The sequence below is a fragment of the Protopterus annectens genome, chromosome 11.part0 (genome assembly GCF_019279795.1).
Source record: "Protopterus annectens isolate FY-2018-M chromosome 11.part0, PAN1.0, whole genome shotgun sequence".
NCBI classification, from domain to species: domain Eukaryota; kingdom Metazoa; phylum Chordata; order Ceratodontiformes; family Protopteridae; genus Protopterus; species Protopterus annectens.
This window is the reverse complement of record NC_056745.1, coordinates 905811018-905833935: the sequence shown is the minus strand read 5'-3', so window position 1 is coordinate 905833935 and position 22918 is coordinate 905811018. Positions and strand designations below refer to the sequence as shown.

Genomic DNA, 22918 nt, shown 5'->3' with positions numbered 1-22918 from the left:
GAGCCAGTTGTCAAGCTATGAAAATACTTAGAATCGTAGCAGTCTGAGATGTGCTGCTACCACTGCCATGCATTTGGCAAACACCCTGGGGACTGCGGTGAGACCAAAGGGCAGTGTCCTGAACTGATAATGACTGGCTCCCAGCCAGAAGCACAGGAATCTTCTGGAGCATTTGTCCATTTTTCTGTGGTAATACCCGTCCTAAAGATTTACTGAGCACATCCAGTCATTTTTTTCCAAGAAAGAAAGTACTGACTGTACAGAGACCATCAAGACTTTCGTTTTTGGACTGATTTGTTCAACTGGCTGAGATCCAAAATGGGTATCCGATCCCCTGTTTTTTTGGGCACTATAAAGAACCTTCAGCAAATTCCAGATCCTCTCTGGTCTGGTGGGACTACTTGGATGACTCTTGTCGAGCAGTTTTTGAATCTCTAAGACTGCTGTTTCCCTGTGACTGGGTGGAATGTCTGGAAGTCTTATTTGTCTTTTTGGTGTTGTTGAAAGGGGGATGATGCAGCCTCTATAAATTATTCCCTGTTCCCATTTGTCCATTGTCATTTCAAGCCAGGCAGATTGGTACAGGGATAATTGTCCCCTGACTGCCTTCAGAGGAAGGCAATTGTGGCTCCATTCAGGAGTGCTTGTAGGAGTTACCAGAGAAGGAATCTCTGGACCTCTGGTTCTGTGGGCCACTTCTACCTCTTGGATGGCGTCTTCCATTATTACCATTTGCCCTGGGGGAAGTCCTTGCCACGTGAGTCTTGGAAAGGCCCTTAGGTTGTTTTGGACCATAGCCTCCCACTTCTCTGGTTCCTAGAGTAGGGCCATTGAGGAGTAAAGTGTACACTTATGGCAGAAAGGGTCTTCCCATCTTTCCCACATTTGGCTAGCATGTCTTTAACCTTGGGGCCAAACAGGGATACTCTGTCAAATGGAGCATTAACGAAAGAAGACTTAAATGGCTCCAGAAATTTACATAAGTGCATCCAGGTGCGTCTCCTGATGGCTATGCCTGAACCTGCTAGAGATAGGTTCATAGGTTAGTACTAGGCTAACTGCCCTCATGGGCCATTTTAAGCCTAGCCAATTATCCCATGTGACACTGAGACCCTGCACCTTGAGTTTCTTAGGTAAGCACCTTAACCATTACTCCAAATTTCCACCCCTTGCTTGCTCTCATTGTCCCTTCAGCTGCATGAGCAATTAGCCTAATGGACAAATTGGGACTGGATTCAAGGGTGGCGAGCTGAGAAGTAACCTTATCTCGGACCCCTTCAGCTACTGCTTCTGCAAGAGTGTCTGAAAGCTATTTAATAAGATCTCTCTGTAACCTGGTTAACTGTGCCATGTAATTCAAAGACCTGAGAGTGAAGGTCAATGAAGAGTATATGTGCTTCCCAAACCTATCCAAAGTCCTAGACTCCTTGTTAGGAGGATGGATAGTAGGACTTTCTTCTGCAAGTTCCTGTTTGGTGGCTGCCACTATAATCATGGTGTCTAAAGGAATACCCTTGGCCCAATGCTGGTCATCACTAGAGCAGATAGAATTTGGTCATGTCTTTTGGGGATCGGCTCGTTGGAGTCAGGAATTTTCCAAGCCCACTGAGTGATAAATTTTATAAGATTGTCAGCCGCTGGAGAGATCCAAGAGGTAGAGGGCTGGGCACAAAAAGCCTCTAGGTATAATGATTCCTCTGAGGAAGGTTGGAGGGAAGTCCGGCCATCCCCCTGCTTCAGAATTTCTAGGATGTCCCCGAAGAAATCATCGGGGGGGGTGACCTAGGGGAACCTTCCTCTTCGTCAAAATCGGTATCCTCTGTGAAAGACTCTTCAGGGGAGTCCAAATACTTCCTTTTGTACTTTTTCTTCAAAGGTACTACTTCGGTGGGGTGCTCCGGAGAGGTATCCAAAGAAGATAAGACCAGGGTGTATTGTTCCTGAGGTTTTTGTGCCCTCTATGGAAGACCCTGGTGGAAGCTCCGTTCGAGGAGATGGACATGTTACTTGGCCTGACAGGGATGGCATAGACAGCGAGTCCACAATAGACAAAGCCTTCTTCACAGCTCAAAAAGCAACCCCCCCATAGAGGAATGGGAGCCCGGAACCGAAAAAGACTCCTTCAGAATCATGGCCGACCCTGCACCAAGGAAGCTGCCTCTGAGGCAGAAACCAAGGTCACGCTCACATATGCCGAGCCCCCGGGGAGGGGGCATGGAGGGCTCTGAAAGAATCAAAGTCGAACCCTGTCCCTTGGAACCGGCAACAAAGCCCTGACCTGGTGAGGTCTCCATTTCCGACAAACCAGAAGAGCTCAAGGCAATTATCGCTTCTGGAGAGGACACTCTAACCAGCACAGAAACAGTTGAAGCCAGGATGGTTGGTACCAGGGGCTCCGAAAGCTCAGTTGGGAGTTGGAGGAGGAATCTGAATGGGTGTCAAAGAAGGCACAGTTCCTGAGTCAACGTGGCTTGGAACCTAAGATGCAGGCAATCCCCTTACGATTAAGAGCTGGACCACCAGTCTCATAATGCCTGACTCGTATAAGCTCTTAGTGGGCCAATTAGAGGAGGCTAAAGGAGATCTTGGCGGTCATAGTTCCACAAAAAGGACTTTGTGGCCGGTCAGGAAATGGGTCCACTGAGGCAGAATATGATGTTCTTGGTAAAGTAATAAGTGGAGGCTGCTTCGGTACCAAGGGTTCAGCTGATACCGAAGCTTCAGGTGTCTGCATGGAAGTCTGTGTTGAAGCAAGAATATCCTTATCTACCTTTGACAAAGATGCAGTCGGCACTGTAGGAGATTTGGTCAATTTAGCAGGTGGTTCCGAGGAAATTGTCAGAACTGAACAAGGTTGCTTTTTTGGTTTAGATGAGGAGGAAGAAGAAGAGGAAGAGCTATCTTCAGTCTTGGAACCAGAGATAGCCACTTCAAATTCAGCTTTAAGAAGTCCCTTTAAGATTAACTTATTTTTATGCTCTGTCAGGGTTCTGGCAGAGAAACTGACAGATAGTGTAAGCTTCCTGAAGATGGACAGTACCCAGGCAATACAAACAAAAGGTGCCCCATCCAAATTAGGCAATTTTCTTTCACATTTTTGGCATCTCTTAAACCCAGAGGTGCCCTTTGAGGATTTTTAGGCCATACTAAAAAATAAGGCCTACTCACACAAACACACGCACACAGAGATAAAGACTTTTTTGTTTTGCTTTTTTTTTTGGAAAGGAAGAAAATAAAGAAAGAGAAAATTAACAACAATGGTAATACAGACTACCCAAGGGTAAGAGGGAGAAGTACCAACAATGGTACTTTAGAGTACCTAATGGTAAATAGGATAAAAAAAATATTACTCCCACTGAAGGAACAGAGGAGCAGGTAGATATAGGAAAATAAAGAGAGAGAAATATGTGTATACAAAGAACGTACAATTGAATAGCAGCCAAGGCTAGAGAGATTGGTTGAACATGACTGGCACCATGAAGCATCAAATGAGAGCTGAGGTAATTTGGTGAGGAGCATTATGGGTATAGCCTAACTCAAGAGTGTTTGAGAGGTGAAAGCTGGAATAATGGCCAGGTTCTGAGGCTCGGAACCGAGCCCACAGTCAAGGACTGAGTGAAGATTGGCAACATCAGATAAAATGTTGTTTCAGAGATAGGGTGTTAAAACCTAGAGGAGTATAATATGCTTTTAAAAATGGTTTAATAGTAACAACTAGTAACTAACTTGATATAAGGGAATGTTGGGAAAGAAAAAGGAAAGGGAAGTTTTTAGATGCATAAATTCAGTTTATTCTTTTCTGGTAGGACTATCCAATAATCCTGAAAAAGAGTGTGTAACTTTTCTGCAAGGAAGAAACCTTGAATTTATTTATAGCCAATAATCCTGAAGAAAGACAATAGGTTTCTCTAAGTTGCTGAAGAAACCTTAAAGATTAAGGTTTGCTCTGATATTCTGTACATTTGTCTTGTATTTTATTTAATGGGGCACTGACTGATTACTACTCCAGCTCTGTTTTATATTTCATTGCTGCATTACTGTTTTACAGTTTAAAGTGAAAACATTTTACTGTTAATTCCGGAGTAAATACAAATCCGTTAATGTTGCATTACTGTATTAATTGAATCTGCTAAACTATCGCCCAAGTCATGACTGAAAAGGTTCCTTGAATCAGATCACTAACCAGTAAACAAACAAGCCAAGTCAAATAAAGTCATACAAATATAAATGTATTCATTTAATTTCAGACAGTTCAGACTCTGCTCATCTTTCCACAAAACTAGTTAAGATTAAGAACATGAGCACAATATTGTTTTTAAAGGTTGGCACAGCATCTTTTCCAAACACTCAGCTATGGACATTCTCTATTTGCCAGATGTGGGTCTAGATAATATAGTTTGGTCAAGCTAAAAAGGAGGGAATTAACGGATGCTGGGAGCCTATAAATGGTTCCTCTCCAAGGCCCCTGTTTGTAAATGTTTCCATCTCCAAAGCCCCAACTAACACTTATCTAGGGTACCAGAACTTGTAAGTGATTTGGGATGCATGGTCATTAACCTAGCTATAAACCTATGAACAGGTTTAAAGAACTGATAGAGCAACATGAAGCAGAAGGTGCTAAGAAAAATAAAGGGACAGAAAAAAATAAGACATGAAGGGTCTCTCCATTCACAGATGCAACACAATCTCCCAGATGTTAAAATAGGAATCAAGAAGTGACAGGCTATGGTGCAGCAGGAAAACTTAACAGAAGAGACCCTTAAGCATAGAACTGTTGGGAATCAAACTGCAGGAAGTAAAGTACTTACTCTCAAACTGGATGGTCATTTATTCATTTTAGGCCAGTAAAACCTACACTGCCTAGATACAACCAGTAATGAAAAAATTAAGTTTGTGACCATTTTTTTCTGAACTACTGCAAGCACTTGCAGTTCAGTAAATGGGGAAAAAACAAACAAATCTGTGACAATAATATAAACAAAAAGAAACTGCTATAATGGCATTCAAACTCATTACTGCCCTAATCCTATGTAGCATTAATACAAGGATGCCATTTTCTCTGACTGACTTGCATTCTTTTATAGCAACATCATCAAAAAGGCTTGCTTGACTACACCATCAAGAGGCACATGCAGAATGAGAGTGTATAATAATCTGAATGGCTTGACATTTACTGTACAGCTGCCTTCAGAATTTCAGGTTCAGATTTAAAACACTTTCAGCAAAAAAATGCTTTACATTATTTATATCAGAATGCATTTAGTTAAAATGAATTTGTGAATATAATTTAGTGCTTTGCACGTTTTGTTGTCTATATTTATGAAGCACTTTAAATGTCACTATTTCACCATTTGTTGATTTATATTTGCCAACATATAAGCTAAAGTCACTTTTAAATCCATGGACTTCATCATAATTCTGCTTTAAACATGTTTATTAATTTTTCCCTAAGAATAAGCAGTGCTACCACACACATACAGCTTTGTCGCATTAGTGTATTTAGTAATAATTTTTCATTCCCAATCAGCTTGTAGTACAAATGGCTATCAAAACACTTTTAATCCTCAGCAGAAATATAGGATATCTAAGACTTGTTCTGACACAGCAGTGTCTGCACTGCCGAGTTGCTGACTACTTCAACAAGTCTCACAGTTGGATCTAATATGATCAGCTGAAAAGACTGCCTTGGTGAAACTGAAACACTAGATGTACATAATGCTAATGTCTTCGTCTTCTTTCGGCTTTTCCCGGTCAGGGGTCGCCACAGCGGATCACCTTGTCCGCTCATGATTGGCAGTGAAGTTTTACAGTGTCGAGTTGCCAGCCTGGCGCCCAACCTTCTACAGAAGGCACACACATGCACACACTCACACCTAGGGCCAATTTAGAGTGTCCAATCCACCTGCAGCATATCTTTAGGATGTGGGAGGAAACCGGAGCACCCGGAGGAAACCCATGTGACCACAGGGAGGACATGCAGACTCCGCACAGAAGGCACCCCAGCCGAGGATCGAACCGGAGAACCTCTTGCTGTGAGGCAGCAATGCTAACCACTGCACCACCGTGGCCGCCTACATAATGCTAATGTCTATGGATTCTAAAATATCCTAGCTAATGATTGCCATTTGAAAGAGTGAACACTCACATGAGCTGACACTTTTTACTGCTGTAAAAAAAACAGTGAATGTTCTTTCAATTGGAGTTTTCATGGTAACCTTTTGTATCTGATCTTGTTGCAGCGGGTTAACGGAATTTGCCTTTTTGTGTGTAATCTCAGTGTTAGTATATACAATTAACAAGGAGTGTGGGGAGTGCATTAATTTTAGTTTTTCATATTTTCGATCATTTTAGATTCAGTCTTTGCATGACTTCTCGTGAACATTTGATATTTCATGAGGCACTAATTATATAAACCAGTTACTTGCCTCCTTTTGTCTTGCAAGGAAGGTCATACAAACCCTATCCAAGTGAATTACTGCGCTGCAATTTAAAACCAAATGGTTAACCACCCATTGGAAAATGTTGCTAGCACAACCCAATTCCCAAGAGGTATAGTTCCTAACACTGTTAGTATAAAAAAAAGTCTCCATGTGTCTCCGGCAGTGTGGTTTTCAGTTCACACAGAGATCAATGATTAATGCTTGCACAATGACTACAGGTGATTGGCTCTAAGGATCTGGCCTTCTGACCAATTGCCTTTTGCTATGCCCCATCTATGACTTTCCAGGAAGTTCTAATTGATTGCTTGGGATTTATCTCTACAGTTACCCTATGGTCATTAAAGTTGGAAAACACAGAAATATTTGAATGGAATTTCATGCAAGTCAGGCAAGAAAAATGCATAAATATATATATATATATATATATATATATATATATATATATATATATATTACACATATATACATACACAGACACACAAACCCACACACATAGATACACACGTACATACATTTTTTTTTAGTTTTAGTTCAGTTATTCAGGTAAGGCACCATATAGGTTCACTGGCAGATAACAGGCATATAAGTCCAGGAGACCATTACAGAGCATAGCCCAAATTCTTAAATGTCCCAGATCATGGTCTAGTGAAGTGACTTGCTCAAAGTCTCACAGTAGGTAAATGAAGGGAGACTGAATCAAACCCTGTACCACAGGAAGTATCCCCTTAACAGCTCAAAGCATTCTTTTTGTACTAACTGCCAGACAAAGGAAGCCCTTCAACTGCTTACTGACAGACAACTGAGGTCCATCTCTTGTAAAATCTCCACCATAACAGCTAGCAACTTGGCGGACACTACAATGGCAGTGCAGAGACCATAGTATAACACTTTATAATGAATGCAGTACTCACATAAAGCAAACTGAAGGAATCTCCTGTAAGGACCCTATGTGCTGATGTGAAGTAAGGCAGCTATCATGTCCTCAGTCAAGATTCAGACAACCTCCAGCAGATGACTGCCTGGAGAGTCATCATTTGGAAATATCTGTGTGTATTTGTTAAAGTTGCTGAGGTCCACAATCAATGAGACATTTCCTGCTTTCTTCGGGGCCAAAGAGGAGAAGGAGAAATAAAAGCCTTGCTCACTGTCCAGAAGTGGAAAAGCCTCTGCTGCTCCTCTGATTACAGCATGGGGGCCTGTCCCAAAAGCTATGCAGCTTATACTTGGGTAAATGGTCTTTGTCCACAATTTTATCTAGAGAAGGGCCTAAGATGTTGCTTACTGTGACCATATCTAGAACCAACTTGGATGAACTCTAAGAAATAGTCCTCCATGGGCAGTGCTAGATGACTGTCAGGACCACTGTTATAGGAATGGTGGGTTTGCACTCACTCTGGGCTTAGCCACAGAGCCAGAGAAGACAACAGAGTTGGATACTTTCAGTCTTTCCCATTTGCTTTGTGAGGTGGTGGCTTTTTACTAAAAGACTAGCCTGCTCTGGAAGCAGCAAAAAGAACTGGGAAGGCATCCTGTTCCTGTTTCCCTATCGAAGACCACCCCAGTATAAATATATCACCCTGTACATGCACACACCTAAGACTAATGCCCAAAACACAGGTTCAGGACAGTTAAACTTACAGTGGCCCATGTGGAAAACTGTTATAGGTAAAGTACAGTTTTGTACCTACCATAAATGTAGATGTTCGAAGATCCACATTGCTGCAGTCCTTACACTTGGGTAGTCCACTGTCCTCGGTCGGCCCGAATATCAAAGTATAAGGCTGACGTCGGTCAAGGCGCATTTGACTGACATCAGGACGTCAGGGTACAAATGCGCATGACCGACGTCATATCCTCAGTCTTTTCTTGCCCCAGATGTTAGAAGACCCTAAAAATAAAGGTCAAAACCAAAAGACAGCAAACAAACAACCAACCATCCTAGCACTAAAAATATGTACAATATATACAATATATACAATATACCTCATACTGACAACCCAACCCACACAACCGCCTCTAACTACAGAGAGGAAGGAGGGAGGGTAAATTGGACTGCAGCAATGTGGATCTTCGAACATCTACATTTATGGTAGGTACAAAACTGTACTATGTTCTTCATCTCACATTGCTGCAGTCCTTACACTTGGGTAGAATCCCAAAGCAGAGGTAAGGGAGGATGGCCAAACTATAAGGAAGCAGGAGCTGCCAAAATGCCCTGCAAAACAGCAGTGGCAAAACCAGCCCTGGATTTAGAGTAAAGTGGTAGGTGATAATGCCTAGAAAAAGTATGCACTGAACTCCAAGTAGCTGCCTCCAAAATATCCTTAGTTGCCACCCCTCAAAAAGCTGTCGAAGTGGCAGTAGTCCTAGTGGAATGAGGCCTAATCCCAGCTGGAATCTCCTTGCCATGATGGGAATAACAGAAAGCAATGCAAAACCCAATCCACTTAGAAATAGTTTGTTTTGACACAGGCTTGCCCTGAGAACTCAAAGCAAAAGAAACAAATAACTGCTGAGACTGCCTGAACCCTTTAGTTCTGTCCAAATAATATCGCAACTGCCTGTGTACATCTAAAGTGTGCAAAATCTTTTCCCCTTTATTTTGGGGATTTGCATAAAAAGTAGGCAAATGAATAGTTTGGTTTAAAGCCACACTAGAAACCACTTTAGGCATAAAGGAAGGATTAGTACGCAAAGATACCCTATCCTTATGGAAAATTAAGAAAGGCTCAACCGCCATAAGGGCCTGCAACTCAGAAACCCTTCTTGCAGAGGTAATAGCCAACAAAAAGCAGTCTTCCATGATAAAAACTTTAATTCAGTAGTAGCTGCAGGCTCAAAAGGTTGTAGAGTGAGTTTCTCCAACACAAAATTGAGATCCCAAGCAGGAGTAGGAGCTCTTCGTGGGGGTCTTATATTCCTTGCCCCTCTAAGAAATTGCTTGAACAAAGGATGAGAAAACAATGGTGGGTCACAATTATAGTGAGCCGAAATTGCTGCAGCATGAACCTTAATAGAAGAGAAGGACAAACCTTTGTCCAGTAACTCAGTAAGATATTGAAGAGCCACACTTAAATTAGGCTCAGAAACATCAAAATCCTTTGCTGCACTCCAAAATAAAAATCTCTTCCATTTATCTGCGTACACTTTCCTTGTACTAGGCCTTCTGGCTTCCAAAACAACATTCAAAACTTGCTGTGGAAGTGGAGGCCCACTATGGTTCAAAACAGAATATGCCAGGCTGTTAGGTGCAGAGAGTGAAGCTTGACATTGAGCAAATGACTGTCCTCCTGAGACAATAGGTGTGGAATCGAAGGCAAAGGCCATGGAGGCTTCCGTACCAGGTTTCTCAGTAATGGGTACCAATGCTGTCGAGGCCAATCTGGAGCTATCAAAATCATCCTTGGCTTGTCTTGTCTGGCCTTTAGTAGTACCTTTGGGAGGAGAGGCAGAGGCGGAAAGGCATACACATGAAGATTGCTCCAACTGAAGGAAAGAGCATCCACTTTCCAAGCTGTGGGATGAAACCTTTTTGTGCAAAACTTTGGCAGCTGGTGGTTTAGAGGAGAAGCGAACAGATCTATGTCTGGAGTTCCCCATGACACTGTCAATTTCTGAAATACATGAGGATCCAATTTCCACTCGTGGGGATCCATAATTGTCTGCTCAACACATCTGCTAAGGAGTTCTGTGCTCCGGCAGAAACCTTGCCTGAAGATTGAGCTGTAAACTGAGAGCAGTCTCCCACAAAATCATTGCTTGCCTGCATAGAGGATAAGAATGTGTTCCCCTTGCTAGTTGAGTTACCACATGACAGTTGTGTTGTCTGTTAGAATCAACACCTGCCCTGGAAGAAGTAAATCCTTGAAAGCTATTAATGCAAACTGGACTGCTAACATCTCCTTCAAGTTGATATGTAGATGTTGTAGTCTGGCAGGCCACTTGTCTTGTATCCACTTTCCATTTAGATGAGCTCCCCAAGCTTTGTCTGAGGCATCTGTCGTTAAAATCTGACTCGCCTCTGGCCGGGTCACAGAGAGTCCCTTGTTTAGGTGACATTCCTGAGCCCACCACAAAAATTCCTTTTGAATGCAAGGTATTATTTGAATGACAGTGTCCAGATCCTGGCAGTGCTGTGTCCATACATTTTTGAGATACCATTGTAGCTTCCTCATATGCAGTTTGGCATTGGGAAGCACCAGAATACAAGATGCCATGAACCCTAAGGCTTGAAGGACTGTCCTTGCAGTCAGCCCGGACTGATGAGATAGTTGATGGAAGTAAAGGGAAAGATTCTCTTGTTTGTCCGGGGTTAAAAAGGCCATCTGGGATGCTGTATTCAGTCTTACACCCAGAAAGCACATGTCCTGAGAGGGTACTAGACTGGACTTTATTTCGTTCACAGAACACCCTAGGCATCTTAGCACTGCTATCACATATTCCAAATGATGAAGAAGCTCGTCCCTTCCTTGAGCCAGAATCAGGCAATCGTCCAAATAAGGATAGATCTGAATTCCCTTTAGCCTGAAGAAAGCTATCACTGGAGCCAGAACTTTCGTGAACACTCTGGGCGCAGTAGATAAGCCAAAGGGCAATGCAGAGAACTGATAGTGAGAAGTCCCAGCTCGAAAACGCAGATACTTCCTGCAACTTAGTCTGATAGGAACATGAAGGTAAGCCTCCTTGAGATCCAAAGTTACCATCCAATGATCTTTGCCCAGCAGAGGTAAAAGCTGCTGTAACGTCAACATTTTGAACTTGGGAATGTCCAGATAAGTGTTGAGGATAGATAAATCCAAAATTGGTCTCCACGTGTTCCCCTTCTTTGGTACTAGGAACAGGCGAGAATAAAATCCTAGGCCCACTTCTGGCATAGGGACCGGCTGTATGGCCCCTATTTGGAGTAACAGAGAAATTTGCTTGTGAGCCTCTATTCTTTGTTGAGGAGGAACGTCTGGCATGCCTTTGAAAGGAGGCAAGGTATGGAAATAAAACCTGTAACCGTGGTGTATGATATCCAATACCCATCTGTCTTGGGTAATTAAACTCCAATTTTCTTTGAAAAGTGCCAACCTTCCTCCCAAAGGTGCTGCCAGACGAGAAGGCTCTGGCAGCTGAAAAGGTAGGTCATTGGGTCTGTTTACGAAAGGACTGACCCCTGCCCTCACCTGAAGACTGTGCAGGAGAACTCCCTGTTCTAGGCCTGAAAGAGCCCTGAGCTCTGCCCCTACCACGTCTAGATCTACCCCTAGACTGGGAATCATAAGAAGGATACGTCCACCCCTTAGTAGGCCAATTTCTACTAAACTTTGGAGGTTGAACCTGCAAAAAATCTTTAACAGTCTGCATAGGCTTAGCCTTGTCTTCCATTTTCTTTAAAACTGCCTCAACAGGAGAACCAAACAACACATCAGATTGTAAAGGAGCATCTAAAATCCTTGTTTTAACATGGTCAGATAAATTTTGATCCCTCAGCCAGGCGTGCCTGCGAAGAACTGACCCAGTGGCAGCCACCCTAGACGAGGCCTGTACAGCATCAAAACCACATTGCAAAGAATGCTTACCCACCTGTTCAGAAACATGTACTAAATCTTGCAACTCTTTACAATCAATACCTTCCGCCAGAGTATCAACCTTAGACTTCAATTGTGAAAGTAGATAGTTTTGGTATTTCAACATGTGAAACTGGCAATTCAAAGCCCTCATAGCTAGAGTGGAAGAAGTATAAACTTTCTTTCCCCATCTATCCAAGGCCCTGGCTTCTTTATCTGCAGGAACCGGATTCTTGACAACAGAAGCCTTAACACCTTTAGGCCCCTGGCTAACAGTTTCTGGGTCTGCCCTAGGACTCTTAAAAAGATACTTATGAGCTTCAGGCACCCTGTAATACCTATCCGGTTTAACAGGAGCTGGAGGCAAAGAATCAGGATTAAGAGAAGCCTCTGTAAAAACATCTTCCACTACATCCAAAACAGGAGGTATAGCCAAAGGCCTATGCTGGGGTAAAAACAGAAATTCCCTAAGCCTTTTCCTGGAATCAGAGAAGTCCTGGCCTTCCCACTTAAAATGCTCCCTCATGGAATGAAGAGTTTCTGAAAAAGAAAAATCCTCAGGAGGAGAAGCAGAAGGAGTAGAATCATCCACATCAGAATCAGAATAAGGAGAGTACTCCTGCAAGTCTTCAGCCGAAGACTCTGAAACATCCGAAGCCTGCTCAAAACTCCCTAGCTCAGGCTCCACCCTAGGTCTCTTATCAGGAGGGGCAAAGAACCCTAATCAAAGTAATCAAATCTTCTGCCATTTTAAGCATATGCTTCTTGGGCACAGTTCGAAGAACTAGGGGTGACACCAACTGAAGCTAAACCTGGCCTGCCTCTGGGAGAAGCCTTGGAAACAGAAGGAGAGGGCCTAACCACCCTAGGCAGGAGGGGAGTATAGTAACCTGAGAAGCCCCATCAGCCTGACCTGCCTCCTGAGAGGCCACATCCTGCAATAACAAAGTCTCTCCCTGGGATCCCAAAGAAACCTCCGTGGAACCACCGGCTCCACCGACACCTCTAAAGAACCGGCGTCCTGCACGGACGGTTCTTCTAGCCTAGGTTTAACTGCTTTGTCCTTGCGCTTCTTGAAGAAGCGGGCCGGAGCATCCGACGGCATTTTATAATTGCACCGCTTCAAGACTAACCTGGCACAATCTAATCTTCTCTTTATAGTGCGCTTATTGAATCTAGCACAAGAGCGACACCCAACAACGTCGTGCTCAGGCCCTAAACAAGGAATACACAAAGTATGGTAGTCTCTATGCGGTATCTGTTTTCCACAAGAAATACAATTATTCACTTTTTCTGACATCCGGTAAACCACTGAGGCAAGAAAAAATTAAAATATTCCCCAACGGGGTACTTAGCCAACTTTGACTCGGTCTGAAACTCCGAAATCAAACAATTTCAGAACGCCAACCGGCACTTGCAACGCTGCTTCTGCATCGGACCATGCGGCAAAAAAGACTGAGGATATGACGTCGGTCATGCGCATTTGTACCCTGACGTCCTGATGTCAGTCAAATGCGCCTTGACCGACGTCAGCCTTATACTTTGATATTCGGGCCGACCGAGGACAGCGGACTACCCAAGTGTAAGGACTGCAGCAATGTGAGATGAAGAACATCATGACAGTCTGAAACAGATCCTCCTTGATCTTAACAGCATGGAGGTCGACTAGTTTGTCCAGTACCTGATACACCATGGAGTGGAACCAGAACTGATAAGACAGTTAAGCAACCTAAGCTCCAGTGTGGCACAGAAAATAGCCCTCTACCAACACTGACTTCAGAAACACACTACAGCTTTCTAAACATTAAGAAAAGGAACTGTATTCTCTATTGATCTAAAATTCAAAATCCAAACTGTGCAAGCAGCAGAACTCAATTGAGGGGTAAAATGCTAAGTAAGCTCTCCTACACTGACCCATAACACACGCAACAACACATTGGTATACCCTGCTAAGATATGTATGCACAACTCTCAAGTATAGTGATAACAGAAAAATCATGTCAAACTGGAAACAGCAGAAATGCAAATCCCAGATTGTCACTACAGAAAAGTTCAGGTCTGAGTGCACCATGGCATTTTCATAGCACAATGATATAGGCCCTGACTACGGCCAAAATAATATAGGCTTGTGCACAGGACACTGGATAAGCTTGTCAAGGAGTGATAGCAGTGAGTAGCCTACACCTTCTAGCCTGTCCTGGGAGAAGGTGTTGTTAAGAGTCCTGCTGCAAAACATCCATCTGGGGAAGGTCAGATACTGCAGCAGTTTAAACCTGGGACTCAAGGAGTGTGACCCTATCAAGGTGTGCACGTTCACTATGGCTGTCAGGCATCAAACTGTTATTCATTCTCTTTCCTCCTGTACCACTTCCCACTCTCATGTCTGGCCATTTTTCATATATCAGTTGACTTGAACTCCCATCATTCTTCCTTGGATAACACTCAACACTCACGTCACCATTTCTGAAAAACTAAATTTGAGTTCCATCTTGAAATATCTACGCCTACTTTGCAATCATTTGTCACCACTCTCTCCTTAAAATCTATCCACTAAACAGCCTGATGGTTCACACCAAGCTCTCCTAGCCCTACAATTAGTCTCCTCCAGGGTATGCACATGTAATGCATGCATTTACTCCTTGTTAAACAGTAAGTGATTTGTTCCGTGGCCCCTTTTCAGCCATGACCCCAGGCCAATTGGCAAGGGCAGTAAGAGACAGACATAAATATATCAGTTGGCAGTTACAATACAAATGAAGGCTTCTTAATTTGTCTTATTCAAATGCCTTGTGTGCTTCACAATCACTGTTAGCCGACTAAGAAAAATCTGTATCCTGCTCCCACATCTACTTCCCCCATCTACCTTTTCTACTTAAGTACCAAAACAAAGAATGAAATAATAAAAAGCTAAATCAGTACTGTTAAATAACAGCTAAATAATAGCTTCTCCACTGTATATTCAAGGAAGTTAAGTGCAATCCTCATAACTGCAAAATGTTAAGCACTATTACAGGGAAATATATGCCAAATCCAAAACTGCTGTATCTTGGAGAAAGTACAGTTGTGTAAGAACCTACCATAACAGTAGATGGCCTACTGACCACTGTAGCAGTATTCCTAACAAATGGATTGTCACCACTGATATCCAGCATGGCTATCAAAGCTTTACCATCAAATGGTCATATGTCCGAAGTACGACCTCAGCGTGTATGTGCTGGGGTATAACAACAGATGTACGAGTTTGGATAGTACATCTCCAAGCCAGCGGCCTGAAGACTATTGAGATATGACAATGGTCAGCTTGTAGTGGTGTAGCAGGAAACCCTCCCCATACCTATGCAAAACAGCAAAGGCTAGAGACAGACAACTGATGATGGAGGTGAGATAGAGAAGAGGGGATAGACAGTGGGATGGAATACAGCAACAGTGATCAGAAGGACATCTATTATTATGATAAGTTCTTACTCAACTGTACTATGTCCTGACTGAATCACTGTTGCAGTATTCCTGATAAATGGGCGACTTCCAGAGATGGAGTAGGTAAGGGTGATTGGGTAGAATAGTTGTCCAGTAGTCCTGACACATCTGACCTAGCAAAGACAGCCCTGGACCTGGAGAGGGCATCAATTTTGTAGTGTTTGGTAAAGGTGTGTACAGTAGACCATGTAGCTGCCTCTAAAATAGACGTGGACACAACTCCTTTGTGGAAAGCCCCTTTGGAAGCAATTGCCAGTAGAATGTGCTTTAGGGCAAGATGGAAGGGTCTTACTGTAGTGTGAGCAGCAGAAAGAGATGACCTTAAAATTCCAGGATGCAATAGTTTGTTTGAAGACTGGTTGAACAGCTTAAAGGGCATAAAAGATATGAAAAGTTGTTCAGTCCTAAAGAAGGTTTTAGTTTTGCCCAAGTCAAATCTGAGTTGCCTGTGAAAGTCTAGAGAATGTAAGATCCTTTCACTCATTTTGGGAATTGGGAAAGAAGGTAGGGAAATGAATAGCCTGATTGAGACAGACCATTCACTAACTTAGGCAGCAGGGATGGGTTAGCCCTCAGAGTCACCCCGTCTTTGTGAAAAATAAGAAAGAGAGTAATGGCCATGAGAGCTTACAGCTTGAAAATTCTCCTGGCAGATGTGAAGGCCAAGAGGAAAATGGTTTTCCAGGCATAAATTTCAAAGTAGCAGAAGACGCTGACATAAACGGAGGAAGAGTAAGCTTTCCTAGCAGAAAATTAAGATCCCAAGGTGAAGAGATGGGTTTCCTTGGCTGGGAGTTTAAGGTGCTGAACTCCTCTGAAGAAAAGCTTGACCTCCATCCTAGGTATATGTGTGTGTGTGGGGGTGGAGGCTGAGAGAGAGACAAGCATTAATGGTGGCAAAATGAGCTGTTATGGAAGAATAGGGCAAGCGTGATCAATGAATTTCACACAGGTACTGAAGAACTGTAAGGATCTGTGCTAAGACTGGATCCTGACTATCTGCAGCACCAGAAATAACACTGCTTTCACTTTGCAGTGGATGATTTTCTAGCATCAGGTCTCTGAGCTTCTTGTAGGACTTAAGAATGATGTCTTAAAAGATATTAAAATGTTATCATCCATAGGTTTAGGCTGAAAGATGAAAGATTTGGGTGAAGCAGCAATCCCTTTTGCTGTGTTTTAAGGTCCAGCTGTAGAAAGATTCTTCAGTAATTTCTCTTTGTTAGATGAAAAAGCAGGGGGAGGATCCAATGTTGCCTTGGCAAAAATGGAGCCAGTAGAAGGAGTTTGGCCATCTCCCTTTCTACCTTGAGAAAGATCTCTGGAAAAAGAGGCATTGGAGAAAAGGCACAGAAGAACTTCCTTGTCCACTGGAAAGAGAAAGCATCTGTCCTCCAGGCTGTGGGACAAGGGTCCCTGGTGCAGAACAGGGGGAGCTGACCACTACTTGATGAAGCAAAGAAGTCTATCTGAGGGGTGATCCACTGAACTATGATGCTGTGGAAAACCACTCTGTTCAGAGTCTACTCATCGGGGTCCATCCAGGAAGCGGTTTAAGCACCTTGCTAGTACACTGTCCTGAGAAGGGATATATGTGGATGTGACAGTGATATTCATTTAAGCTGAAAAAATCCATGCTTCCTCAGCCAACCTGCATAGTTGATAAGACCTGGTGCCTCCCTGCTTGTTTATGTACCACATAACTGTGGTGCTGTCTATGAACACTGGGAGGGGTCGTGGTTTTGAAACACAGGCAAAAAATCTGAAGGACTTGCAGAAGAGCCCTCATTTCTTTTAGCTTGATGTGTTCTTTCAGGAACTGGGATTGCAATTTCCACTGGACTCGGTGGGATCCTGTCCAGGGCCTCCACACCTCATCTGAGGTGTCCATTTGGACTTGAGGAACAGGAGGAGAGAAAGTTGATCCTGGCCTAAAGATGATCTGTTCCTTGCACCAAGCTAGCTCCTTCTTGACAAAAGGGAGGAAAGGAATCAGTGTGTCTAAGGAGTGGCACTGCTGAGACCACACAGATTTTGAATACCATTGGCTTTTCCTTGTATGAGGTCTGGCCAGGGGAAGTGCAGGGATGGAGGCTGACATGAACAACAAGGTCCTTAGCATCTCCCTTGCAGAGCAATGGGTTGCTGAAGAAAGGTCTTGGAAGTATTTGGACAGCCTGAGAACCTTTTCCTGGGGAATGAAGGCATGTATTTTCTGTTTGTCCAGTCTGCATCACAGAAACACCAGGTCCTGTGTAGAGACCATGTGTGATTTTTTTGTAGTTTATGGTGAAACCCAGACCTGCCAGAGGGTGGCAGGTGAATTGAAGATGAAGAAGAAGGGTTTCTGGGGAAGAAGCCTGGATCAGCAGATCATCCAGCTAGGGCAAAATTTAAACTCCTTGACTGCAGTAGAATACTACAGGTGCTAGGCACATTATGAACACTCTTGGGGCTGTGGAAAGACCAAAAGGCAGAGCAGTAAACAGAAAGTGCAAGGAACCAGAGCTCAACCTGAGGAATCTCCTGCAGGAAGGATGAACAGGGATGTGTAGGTATGTATCACTCAGATCTAATGACACTAGGAAAGCCTATGGTAGAATGAAAGGAAGAAGCATCTAAAGGGAGAACATCTTTGAAGGAGGGACCCTTCAGATATGTGTTTATGTTAGATAGGTCTGGAATGGGTCTCCACTGCCTTCTTTTTCTTGGTGCTAGAAACATCCTGGAATAATACTCTTTTCTTATGAATTCTTTTGGGACTTGCTTGATGGTCCCTCCGATTCAAGAGGTCTTGAATAATGAGGGTCAAAAGGGAAATGGAGGCATGCCTCTCAGGTGTAATGCTTTGCCAAGACATAGCATTGCCACCTCTGATGATGGAGAGGTCCTGTTTGTCTGTGGTATTTTTTCTATCTGGCCAGGGAGAGGAACAGTCTTTGGGAAAGAGTGGAAATAGGGTCGAGAGAGGAGAAGGGTTGCTGCAAAGGGAGTCACAGACTTTTGCCACCTAATGGTGGCCTACCGGCTGGAGTTCCCTTTGTGTTTTTTCAGAGTAGCTTTTCGGGGGGGGGGGTCTTTGTAATTAACCTGCCCTAAGGTCCCTTCTAATGAAGGAAGTAGATTTGGCTGGGTAGACCCTATGGTATCTAGGAAGACAGGAGAGCAGGATCTGCCTGCAGTCTTTCATGGTTTTACCTTGGTCTTGGGAAACTTTTGAACAGATTGGCTGCCCGACAGCCAAACAGTGTCTTTAACCAATGGTGAATCTTCAATTTTAGATTTGACATCCTCAGGCATAGGCTGATCACAAAGCTATGCATATCAGCATATAACAGATCCAATGGCAGCTACCCTAGAAGAATTATTGACAGCATAACTGTACTTAAATAGTACGTCTGTGTGGCCTCTGAAAGTAAATTCTGCATCTGCTGCTTAGATTCTGCTGTGGCAGGATCTAAGATAATTTTGTTAAAGAAGGTTAGAGAAGAGACCATACACTTACTCATTTGACCAAGCTGAACATACTCATTTGAGTCTGGTAAATAATTGCCCTAAAAGTAAGAGTAGTAGAGGTGTAAGCCTTCTTTATCCATCTATCCATAGCCCTACTATCTTTGTCTGTAGGTAGGGTATTACCACTGGGCAGCTGCTTAAAGGGTTTATCTGACGAGAGAGAAATTTCCAAAGGGTCTGCCCCTGCATTCTTGTATATATACTTTAGGTCATCAGAGACCTTGTAAAACCTGTCTTAAGTCTTTTGGGAACTGGAGGTTGACAGTCAGATGCAGGAGAGGTAGACAGAAAAGCATCCTGGAAAGCCTCAAGAACAGGAGGGACTGGGGGGGGGGCAGGGGTACCCATCTCCAAGAGGGAGTAATACCTCTTCTGGACATCGGAGATCTGTGTAGACTGCCATTCAAAGTGTTTTGTCATATTCTGTACAGTCTCACCACAGGAAGCCTCCTCAATAGGTTAATCAGGCGAGAAGACGTTCCCTTGTTGGAGGAGACTTGTCCTGGGGAATGCACAGAAGAGGAATCATCCATACAATGGTCTCAGTCATTGTCCTGCTCCTCGTCAGGAGAAGACACCAGGGTGGGTTTTATGCAAGTAGCCTGTTGTAGGAGAGACCCAAAGAAGGGAGGTTTTAAAGATGTAATCGCTTTAGACAGTCCTTGTGAAAAATCCATCCACTCTTTCTCCCTAGCTGCTGAGGAAGAGGTCACATGCTTAGTTTTTTGTTTTTTCTTACTAGGTGTGATGTCTACCTGGATGAGGTGTGGATGTTTGGAACTCTGTATGACCTCATTTAGACAGCCTGAGATCTCTTCCTAACTTGCTTCTGTGGGATGCTGTGCGGTCCTTCTGACATCAGATTTATGGGCTGTCTGCACGGCCTCATAAGCCATATCACCATCCGACAGTGTCTCCATAGTGGACAACTGTCACACCATGGGTTCTGTAATTCCAGCGGGTAAACTGGAGTCAGAAACATTGGGCTGCTGATCCTTTTGAGGATCCTTAAGCTTCTTCTTCAATGGAAGGGAGATATCAAATGATGCAGAGTCAGCCATCTTGGACTTGGCCAGATGTTTAAGATGCTGGATCTTGAGGAAGGTGTTAACAGTAGAGAGCCTAGACATAAGGGTTTTTGGAATGAACGATTGACAAATACAGCAGGATTGGTGATCGTGTTCTGGGCCTGTGCAAAATAAAATGAGACTTGGTATGCAAGTCCTTGCATGGAATCTGCCTACCACACTCGCACTTGAACTTCGTAGTTGACATCTACAACTTTTGGCAACTTTCAAACAGTAAAATGTAAGGTGAAAAGGAAGGTTCTGTAATGGGGCACTTATCTGGATGAAATAAATGAAGCAGTGGTACCAATGACGAAGCAGTGACCAGTCTGATGGGTACACGACCTGCGTTTGGGCTAATGGCAAGACAGTCTGAGAATCCATGCTCAAACCTCCATCTTTATACCTTAACGCAATATGAACTGAAGTCCTGCATCGGACATACAATCTAGGGAAGGTAAAGATTTGGTACCCCAACTGGATGTCAGTGGTGCAACCCATTTTCAGGAATACTGCAACAGTGATTTAGTCAGGACATTTCCCTCGTCTCTTAATCACAGCAATGTTAAGAGTTACAACATACAACTGGCATCGCTGAGGGGGCAGGGGATTGTACCATGCAGAAAAAAAAATGTTTTAAACATTTAACAATGATGGTTTTGCACTTGCCTATTACTTAGGACATTCACAATTAAATTCCCTACTTTTGGGACTCGCACTATAGTTTTCAGCTTGCAATATGGCACCCCTAAATAACTGTGGCAAGGAGAATGGATAAAACTGGAGACAGACAGAGAGCGAGCTTGATTCAGAAAGAAAGGAGAAAGCAGGAACCAGAAGGCTTTTAACTCCTTTTAAAGCTAAGTGCACAAGGCAGAAGAGTCAACCATACATGGAAGGTTCTTTAACAGAGCACATCAGCAATACAATATATATTTTACTGAACAACGTAAGCAACTGTAACATTTCACTACACCATGTTACTCTGCACCCTGATATTTCAGACAATGTACACAACACTATGCAGTAATACTGCAAATCTTAGACATTCCTACAGCATGACGTGTGCATTTACTAGATAAATAAGTGCTATACATTTTGCATATTAACTTAATTTCTAATCTAGGTGTACCATAAATCTATGAGCCTGTTACTTGACTCTGTCAAACAACATGGCTTGAAATACAAATTGTCCCATTTGAAAACAAACTCAAACTAAACTCTAGCAGCTTATGCCTATTCATTCTCTGCAACAGTTTTCTTGAAGGAAAAACAGCATAACAGCTTTATATTGAGGAATAAACAGCTTAAATTTCTTCAAAAAGTAAAAGCCTATAAAAGCATCTACTATTTCCATAACTTGCCGTACTCCATTTGGTTGTCCTGAAGACACACCATTATCCCTAAAAGCTTTTTTGCTTTCTTAACATTCTCTTCCTCAAAGCTACTCATATATTTCCCAGCAATTATCAAACTTCAAACTCATACCACTGCATCTACTTCAACCTATCAACCACTAAACTGTTTCAAGAATAAAATATTAATTTACTCCTTTTATGAAAATGTGCCACTGTTAAAACAAAAAAGAAAGAAAAGAAAAAGAAAACAACTGAACTTGGGCAGGGAGGTCATGCATAAAATTACTTTTCTGCACTTAGAGGTTGCCTTTAATGATGTCTTTCTTCATTGATTGTGGGATAATACTGTACGACACAGCATAAATACTCACTGTTTACGGTACCTGCTAACGCATTAATATTGTTTAGGCCAACAGTAGCTCCAGCTAGTCCTTGGAGTGTTCCTAAGGAGGTCAAGGAATTCATGGCTGCTCCAGCACTGGAATTAGCTGTTGTTCCAGCCACTAAGGATACAAAATAGAGGAAAAAAACATTTAGAGCTGTACTTCTGGTATTTATCCTTAAAATTAAATTATTTAAGCATGGGTACTGAAATGAATGCAGAACTAGGGATGAACCTTGATAATAGTGCTACAGATGAAAGTCTGGAATTGTTACACTGTTACAACAAACTATAAAGTGTTTACATGTAATCTTATTGGTTTATCCTCAAAAACACCAATTTACAAGCATCAGTCATAGAGCCGTTCTGTCTTCTAAATTCAGTGATAGCCATTTGCTACTGAAAAATTCAATGAACAAATACAAATAAGAAATACAAGGAATTTACTATTATAATACAGTACTCTACATAGTTCAATATCCAGGAAGAAATAAGTGGCAACATTTAAAATGAAGAATATGTTTACAGGGCTACATCGTGCATGCAACAGTGTGCCTAATTCCTATGGCACTGCCCACTTTACAGCTGCAGTACCCTAAAAATGGTTGCTACACAAAGGAACACATACCACTCACTTTGATGCACTAAATTTACTGTAACAACAGATAATAAAAAGCCAGCAAATGTAAAAGTGGGATTTAATGGTATTTTCTGAACATTGTACTACCAGCTCTTGGAACTCAACAACTTCCTCCTCATTGTCTTAAGTTAAAGAAATAACCATTACTGATCCTTCAAAAATCCCTTCCAATTAAAGCATTCATTTACTCGAAAAATATTTCATTAACAAATGTTAAATAAATAAATAAATAAAATTAATTAATTTCAGAAAGATATACCTGTCTTGCTGCTTTGGAACCTACCTCCTACGTGTTACAGATGGGAACTTTCAAAATTTGGCTCAGTAACCTCTTAGTTTGGTGGTGATAATCTTTCCTGTCATTAGTAGTTATTTTTGGGTACAGGAAAAGAGGGAGGAGGGATAGTTATTATACCTCTCAACTGTAAAGATTTTCACAGAATGTCCAGATTTGGATGTCCAGATGCCTCATATTTTTATGATGTT

General features: G+C 42.6%; 1 protein-coding gene across 9 annotated transcripts in view; it reads right to left on the bottom strand.

The window, feature by feature from the left end:
* Positions 1-22918, bottom strand: part of CELF2 (CUGBP Elav-like family member 2) — a 1986852-nt gene that overhangs the window by 87046 nt on the left and 1876888 nt on the right. For 7 of the 9 annotated variants that reach the window (XM_044088292.1, XM_044088301.1, XM_044088294.1 and 4 more), the window contains one exon: positions 21782-21913. In XM_044088292.1, the coding sequence (XP_043944227.1) occupies positions 21782-21913 (132 nt within the window). The remainder of the gene's footprint in view (positions 1-21781; positions 21914-22918) is intronic. The other 2 variants (XM_044088293.1, XM_044088297.1) reach the window with 1 other exon arrangement.